The sequence below is a fragment of the Arachis duranensis genome, chromosome 5 (genome assembly GCF_000817695.3).
Source record: "Arachis duranensis cultivar V14167 chromosome 5, aradu.V14167.gnm2.J7QH, whole genome shotgun sequence".
Lineage (NCBI taxonomy): Eukaryota > Viridiplantae > Streptophyta > Magnoliopsida > Fabales > Fabaceae > Arachis > Arachis duranensis.
Window position 1 is genome coordinate 103,280,382 of NC_029776.3, and position 8,313 is coordinate 103,288,694.

Here is an 8,313-nt window from a genome sequence, read left to right on the forward strand (position 1 = left end):
AAAAAAAAAAAAACACTTTAAACTCTAAAATGAAAATATCTAAAACTCAATTAGAAGAAACATTAAAAATTCAAATTCAATAAAAGCTCCTCTTTAATATACTTCATACTGGGCTTATTTGATAGCCGAAACTCTTAAAACTGGCTGTTTGTTATGGTGTTGGTTTCCTAACATTACTATTTTCACAATTATATATTGTGACTGCATCTATAGTTTAAAAGATCTCAAGTAATATGCCTAGACTACACAATTATGTGATTGCAACATTTTCAAATTGTATATACCTACCAAACTACAATCCAATTCCGTCAAGTCTCTTACTGAGGTTACGATTACTGTTTGATCATTTACTTTAATTTTTGTCCATGATACAGACATAACTACTAAGATTGTTGCTAATATAACACAATTTAATTTACCGCTCCAATAATCTCACTACAATATAGTAGAGAAGTAGTGATGTTTCAAAACCTGGAAGCAACCCCATTCTTCGCAGGCACGATCCAGCTTCTCTAGCTCGGTTTTTCGCCTTCACCTTTGGAGAACAGTTTGTTGAGGTCAATGATTGGAATTAGGGATGGTAAGCGGAGAAGTCCGCTCCGTCCCGTCCCGCCAGAAGCCTACTCTTTGGCGGGCTGGTCCTCTCTGTCTCGTCTAGTGAGGCGGTTCTAGAATCCCATCCCATTCCATCTAATTGCGAACTGGTGGGTTGGTGGACTAAACCCGTCAAAACTCTTCTTTTTTTTCTTTTTACTATTAACTATTAAATAATATATATAATTTAACAATCATATTAATAAATTTATAATTTTTAAATAATTTTTTATGTTCAGATTAAAGTCTTTTTAATTATAAATATCTAATAAACATAATTATAAACCAAATTTTCAACCAAAACATAATTATAAATATTGTCTTTAAAATAAAATAAACAAAATTCAAAACATAATTATAAATATTGCCTTCAAAGCAACATAAACATAACCCAAAACACTCAATTTCTCAACTTTGGTCTTCATACTCTTGTAAGTTAAGTTGGGGAAGTTGGGTTTGGCTAAAAAATTGTAAAAATACCCCTTGCCAAAAAAACTAAGGCCGGCGGAGAAACTTGTTCTGCTCCGCCGAAACCCATAGTTTAAGCGGTACGAGCTAGGCGGACTTTTGTTCTTTGAAGGTCCCAATTTTTTAGCCTGATCCACTTTTTTTGGCGAGTTACGCGGGCCGATCAGACGGTTTAAGCCCGTTTGTCGCCCCTAATTGGAACTTGTGGATGTGAACTTGTGTTAGCCAAAGAAGGAGGCTCTTGATTCGGACGAATGTATCGTTATGGAACCTTAATGATGTGCTTTTCTGCTAGCTCCTTGACAGAAGGCACAAGCAAAGAGGATCCAAGTTCAGGTGTTTCGGCAGCCATAATCACACCTGAATGATTCACTGAGCTGGAATGTTAACAAGGTGCATTTGATTTCTCAATAAAAAAGCATGATTTTTCTTAATCATAGATCATTAATCTTTATATTATGCTGAATAGTAAAAACCTGAAATTGCTGTGTTAGAAAGCTGAAACAGATTCCAATAGGCACACACTTGAAGAATGTTATATTCATCTTTGATACTGTGATATTTCAAGCTAAACTGAAAAGGAAGAATTCAACGGGTTTCTATCCAGAGCAGAAAATAATATCATAAATAAATGAATGTGAAAGTTACATCTTACTTCTTTGTTCAGGCAATAAGATAGCTCCAAGGTCTAAGCTAAGGCTAATTCCTTATTTGAAACCCGTCCAAGCTAAGGCGCTGTTGCTAATTCACTAATAAAGTAGTATGTAGTAATAGTAATTCTTTGTTGAGGCAATAAGATAGCTCCAAGGTCCAAGTTAAGGCTAATTCCTGATTTGAACACCCCCCCTTCCCCTTTCTACTGTGTTATCGATGAAAATACCAGCTGTTGCTCATTCACTAATAAAGTAATTAATAGTAATAATATTAGTAGTAGAATTACTAATAATAATAATAATAATAATAATAATAATAATAATAATAATTCTACTAGAGAGATAATGAAAAATCTTGACAATGTGAATAATGAATTAGTTATTTAACCCAATCGAAGTAAAAAGTGAACACCAGTCCACAAATTACCCTAAATCTAGAACTTTCCTTTCAGTTATTTCACAAAACAACTATCCAAACCTTAATTACAAACCGTTTTCACCCCAAATCCTTCTTCCTCCCCAGATGGCAGCCACCCCGACGTTCTTCACTAACCATCCAACCCTCAGCGGTGTTCAGCTTTGGCCTCAGTCCACCCGCCTCTCTCGCGCGCGTCTGTCTCTGTCGCCGACAACAAACAGGTCGGACGGACGTCTCTTTCCCGTCGCGGGTCTCTGTGTCATCCGCCGGCAGCCCACGTCGGGGCAGGCCTTCCTCGTTTCGGTCGCGCATCCCTGGTGCTTGGCTCGCTGCTCTCTCCCGCACCGGTACACAGCTTGTGGGTTGCGTCCTGCTACCGCCGCCCTAGCTTCCTAGTCCATCGCACTCGTAACAAAAAACAACCATCTAAATAACTAATAATAATAATACTAATCATCCGGCTACGTATAAAGATGAACATCTGACTTTTACTAACAAAAAATAATCATTCAATTACACACTAAAACAACCATCTGTCTCCTGTATGTCGCGGATGAAGATTATGGGACGGTGAAATCCACCGGCTGGAGGGCTGCACGACCGGCGTGTAGGGGGCTGCGTGAATGACGTAACGTGTGCGAAGGGGGTGCTCAGACGTTTGCGGTGGGCAGGGCGGTATCGGCTGGTGCTCTGGGCGGCGGCTGGTGTTCCTAGCGACGACTGACCGGCGAGATAGGAAGAGAATGAGGGAGAGGAAGGCTCTGAAGCACTGACCTCACATGCGAAGAGAAGGAGATAAGTAACTACCCCTGTTTAAAATTTTTATTTTTTTAATTTAAAATGCGAAATTATTAAAAGTTAATTAAATTAATAATCGTTTGATTTTAATTTTTTTTTATATTGTTCATTAAACTCATTATCTCTCTGTACTTTTTCAAAAAGGAAACAATCAAAAAGAAAAAGAAATAATTAAAAGGAAAGAGAGAGAGTAGTGAATAAGAGAAAAATAAGTGAGTTTGAGTTTTTATATCCAGGTATGTTGTTTTTTTTAAAAAAATTACATTACATTAAACTAAAATTGTGCCAGATCATTTTAGATAAATTATTTTTATGAAATAAAAATCAAATAAAAACTATTTTCTTTTATTTATAGATGTAACTCTTTTATCTTAGAAGAGATTCAAAAAATTATAATCAAATAATTTCATCTCAAATGTTAGCCCAGATAAAACTTTTATAAATATGAAAATAGTTCATTTCACTCTAAATATATTTGAATTACATCTCAGAAAAAGGTTTCCGAAGTTAGGTAGCAAAGTTTTGAATTTCTCAACATACAAATTATGAGTTTTTGTACTTTACATATCCTTTCACATAAATTGATCCAGTTTTGATCAGTAGTCAATGAAAAATATTTAAGATTACTAAATTGGTGAATTATCCAATAATTTTAGTTGAAAAGGTCTAAAAAATATCTAAAGTTTTTAAATTGACAAAATATTCTATATAAATAGCGGTTTAGTATGGAAAAAATTTAAAGAAAGAATATTTAAAATCATTAGATTGAAGAGCCAATTTTGAGTCATAGCTTAGACTTTAGAAGATTTGAAAAAATAATATCTAACATTTTAAAATCTAATTGCAATTTATTCTTAGATAAGATTTAGCCTAAAACGATTTAAAAAAAAATATCTGTTGTATATTTATTCTATTAATAAAACTCTTAAACTTTTCTTAAAAGACTAAACATAGGTATTTGAGGCTGAATCAACTTATTTCGCTTGTGTATTAGTGTATATCTTTCAAATTTTTATCTCTACTTTTTGAAGTTTTTTTTTTCTGTTACATTCGGGGTTTCTTTTTATATTTGTCTTTATAAAAAATACTTCAAAATCATTTTTAAAATGATCTGAAGTGCATCAATACTTAAGATGGGTTTTAAGGAAACTAGTATCTCAAATTCTATTTTGAAAAACTTTGAACAAAACCTTTCAAACATTAACTTCAACATATTTCGCAACATATAAGTTTAAAGAGCTGAAAAAATTTTATGTTCCTTGTTTCAAATTTAAAAAAATTTATAGTTCTAAGATTTTTTGTTTTGTTTACCATTTTCTCATGGACAAAAGTGAGAAACTTATTATAATTATTTTACAATTTGACCGAACAACTGCCAAAGCATCAAATCAATGATTTTGCAATTCTCCTTCTGATGGTTGATCCAGATTCAATAATATTGTAATAATAATATCCGGTCTTTACATTGTTATATATTTAATGAGCAAACCTATTTTAAAAATAGAATTCCACTTCTAAGAATATGATTAACCCACTGCTGCTGTCCTTCATAACCTATAGTATGTCCCCTGCTGTCGCTAATGTAACTGCACCAAGGCCTTATCAGTAGCAACACTTCTAGAATATTCTGGAAACTCTGATTTTTGGCCTTCAAAACGTATGGTAACTCAGATGTAAAACTTAAATCTTAGTTATTTCCATCTGAATCTAATGCAATCCAACATAATCACTGTGGCAAAGATAAGTGGTGTCACGATTTTGATTAAATACTGAAACATCAAAGTTCGACCTTCATCTGAGTTGCTGCCACAGTACCTACAAGATCATAACACAATATTAATTAGATTGATAAAATGTAAGCCACAAGACACTAATCTCTTCAGTATCAATTAAGTGTAGAATTTAATTCGTATATAGATTTAAAAAATAATTTAAAAGCATAGGTGTTATTAAAAAATTAAAATAAGAGTAATTATCTAAATCAGTTTCAGAGATTTTTAATATGGGACACTTTAGTTCTCGAGACTTCAAAACACACAGAGTCCCTAACATTTACCTCGTTAGACAATATAGTTGTCCTCCAATTTGATCTGTTTAATCGAAAGGACTATTTTGGAACTTTTGAAATATTTTAGGAACTATTTTGAGATTTTTTAAACTCTTCGATTTGTACTTTACTCTTCGAATCAAATTGGAAATGGACTGTATGTAAATGTTAATATTACCAATGATTTTCTACATGAAAATTTTGAAATTGAATTATACTAAAGAAGAGTATAGTAATTGGTAAAAGAAATTAATATTACCAATGATTTTCTACATGAAAATTTTGAAATTGGGCACTTATTGAAGTAATACTTAATTAATGCTCATTGGTTAGGACAATGAACTTATACCATCCACATCTTGGGTACTCATGGGAGCAGTTGTAGTAGCAAAGCTCATCTGTACAACATTGTGAAGCTCATCTTCCCACACATCAGGAACCTATTGCAATATGTACCAAAATATGCACACAAAAGAATGCAAAACAATAATATCATTCTTTGAACATATAAAAGTGAGTGTATTTGGAACACTTCACAAGATCTAAGGCTGGAGGTGAAACCATTTGAATTTGAATTATCTAAATTTTGGATTTTTACTTTCGAGAGTAAAGTGTGATCTCTCACCTTCTCATGTTTTCTCTCTCATGTTTTCTCTTGGTCCTATTTATGAAATAAATGGTAAGAGATTACACTTTATCCTCTAAAGTGAAATCCAAAATTTAGAGGATCCAAATCCAAAGCATTTTTCAGTGGAAAAAATAAGTCAACTCAAATCTATGGAAAGATGGCGACTCGCCTGGAGGTCAATGGTTTACTCAAATTGAAATAGTTCAGTCAATGGATCAATACCTGATTTGGCTCCTTGAAACTTCCACTAGCGGGTGATGCCAACTGTGGATGAACAGTTCTCCGAAGGATATCAGAAGAGTTGGCTATGCTAGGAAGAGTTGGCTGAATTAGTCCCGGTTGTGATGGGTGTAGCGGAGGGAAAGCCATAGACATTTCTAAAGGAAACCCCAATGCAGAAGAAGGACCCGGCCGTTGGTGAAGAATCTAATGAAATTCAGAATGTATTAAAGGTAATGTTGGACACTTTTGAAAACAGTCTCCTTTTATTGTCACTGGTGTGCAAATAGACTAACTTACATCTTTAGGGATAAGTCCTTCAATATCAAAATCCAGCCGCGGATTTACAGTTGCGAGTTTCATGGACAAGAACTGCAAAGGAAAGAAGGGGAAGATCAGATCAACTAGAACAAAAGTTAAGGTTGTCGAGAATATATGTTGAACTAAATACATGAGTTTTACTTTTACATAACAATTAAAATTTTCTATCAGAATATAAATGTTGAAACTGTGATGAAGCAGAAGTAAAACATACAGGGCAAAATGAACAAGATGACTTAAGAATCAGTGATTGCCAAAAAGGGAGGAACAATAAGTTTCACACATACCTCAACCTGTCGTTGAAGCGACTGTACATAGTTAATTATTTCATCAAGCATTACGGCCTTGCCAGTAACCTGAAAACATCAACAAGTTGCATGTTAGAAGGAAGTAAAACTCTGCATAACATAAGAATATAGCATGGTGAATTCTTCTTAGTTCAAATTTAGGAGCCAAAACCACCTTGCTGCATCCAGGTACAAGGTCTTGAAGAAACTTCATCCTTTCACTTATCTTTTCCCTCCTCACCTGCAATGAAAAAACCGAAACAATTTAGAATTCTTTGTCTAAAAACTTCTTTTTCATCGCAGAAAATTTCTTAAGTATCTTACTCTCTCTGCAAGGCTGTGGCTATTAGTTGCTTGACCCCGCCGAGCCCTGACATGTATGTATTCCTCCTTAGGTGGATCCGAAACTTGAGGCCCTTGTTTGGCATTCTTTCCAGAGGCTTTGTTTGTTGGAGTAGGTTCCTGCTCTCCCTTTTGTTGGCTCTCAGAGATATCCCCTGCACCTTCCGTAGGTAGTTCAACAGCTTTATCATTATCAGCATCCTAAGAGACAAGACAATATATATGATCAATCACATGGATGAGGGAGGGAAAATAGCCTCGGCCGAACAACAGAATATACAATTCATAACCATACCTGCCCAATTCTTTTCCTTTTCTTTGAATCTAGTCCTTTAAGACAAGGTTCGTCGCTAACACCATCCAACATTGGGGAGTCATCTTGAACACCGCCATCATCGCTAGATTTGGCTCGGTCAGTCTCATTCGGAGGCCTAGAAGGACCTTGTTGTCCTTCATTTTGAGGCATTACATGGTTTTCACTTCTTTTATCATTCTTGAGCGGGCTAGCTTTAGTAGCAAGATACTCCACAGATGGTGTCGCATCTTTCACAGCTTCAGCTTCAGCTTCATTTGGATTGCTCTCTTGAGGTTGTCCTCCATCTCTTGCTCGGTGAATTGCCTCACCACCGGTACCAGCATAAGGGCCCATGGATTGAGGAATCCCATAAGCATTCACCATATCTCCGAAATCCCCTCCACCAAAGCACGAGAATCTCGTTGCACGCTCAATAAATCCAGAATCACTTGGAAACCGAGACAAGTTCTGGGAGAACATTGCAGACTCATTTGGTATAAAGCCATTACCTTGATTCCAACCCATTTCAAGTGTTCCATGATCATGACCACCTCTTCCAAATCCAAACCCATCTTTTCTGAGTTCAATTGGGTTCAAAGAGCTCCCACTGTTGTGAACATTGATGCCACAAAACCCCAAGTTCTGGGAATTCGTCGTAGTGTCCCAGAAGTTTGGGCCAAAGGAGTCCACTAGGGAAGCAGAGGAACATGAAGAGGAACCATTTAGATCCCCTCTGCCAGCCAAACCCACAGATGAATTCGGAAGATTGGAACTTCCGAATCTCCGATCCGAGGCCATTCCGGTGGAATAATTCATGGGATCCTCCTTTCTGTCAAGCTCAAACTTCTCTTTGTCACTCATCTCAAGCGCCCTCTTAACAATTCCAATGATATATAAGCAGCCACTAGCAGCTTCTCTTCTAAGATCCCTTCGATAATTGAATACCGAAATCAGAGGAAATTTGACCAAAAGTACCTACAACAGTGGCCAAAGTGTAGCTCCTACAGCATCAAAAAATCAGAAGAGGAGTTCAATTTCAAAGAGAACATTAATTAACTGACAAATGAAGCCACCAAAGTACCACCATAACTGAACAAAACAGAACCTCAATGACAATTCTTAAAAGTTAAAATCACAATAATCCTAGGTACCCTATGAATGAAGCTAACAAGAGAAGAAGCATATAATAGAGTCTGAAATATAAATGGCTTCACATTAATGATGAGGTGAAAAAATTGCAAAA

The 8,313-nt window shown here is 35.6% G+C and overlaps 1 protein-coding gene and 1 long non-coding RNA gene across 2 annotated transcripts in view; both read right to left on the bottom strand.

The window, feature by feature from the left end:
- Window positions 1–2,070: 2,070 nt before the first annotated feature.
- On the bottom strand, window positions 2,071–2,931 carry LOC127747461 (uncharacterized). Its single transcript, XR_008009291.1, has 2 exons — window positions 2,664–2,931; window positions 2,071–2,525 (listed from the first exon to the last, which is right to left on the bottom strand). It is a non-coding gene; the product is annotated as an uncharacterized LOC127747461 (long non-coding RNA).
- Window positions 2,932–4,461: 1,530 nt separating this feature from the next.
- LOC107491240 (transcription factor bHLH49) overlaps window positions 4,462–8,313 on the bottom strand; it is a 4,608-nt gene continuing 756 nt past the window's right edge. The window contains exons 2-9 of the mRNA XM_016112043.3: window positions 7,071–8,071; window positions 6,758–6,976; window positions 6,609–6,674; window positions 6,434–6,502; window positions 6,126–6,197; window positions 5,829–6,032; window positions 5,328–5,418; window positions 4,462–4,746 (exon numbers count right to left, since the gene is read on the bottom strand). Of these exons, the coding sequence (XP_015967529.1) occupies window positions 4,709–4,746; window positions 5,328–5,418; window positions 5,829–6,032; window positions 6,126–6,197; window positions 6,434–6,502; window positions 6,609–6,674; window positions 6,758–6,976; window positions 7,071–7,931 (1,620 nt within the window). The 5' untranslated portion in view covers window positions 7,932–8,071 and the 3' untranslated portion in view covers window positions 4,462–4,708. The remainder of the gene's footprint in view (window positions 4,747–5,327; window positions 5,419–5,828; window positions 6,033–6,125; window positions 6,198–6,433; window positions 6,503–6,608; window positions 6,675–6,757; window positions 6,977–7,070; window positions 8,072–8,313) is intronic.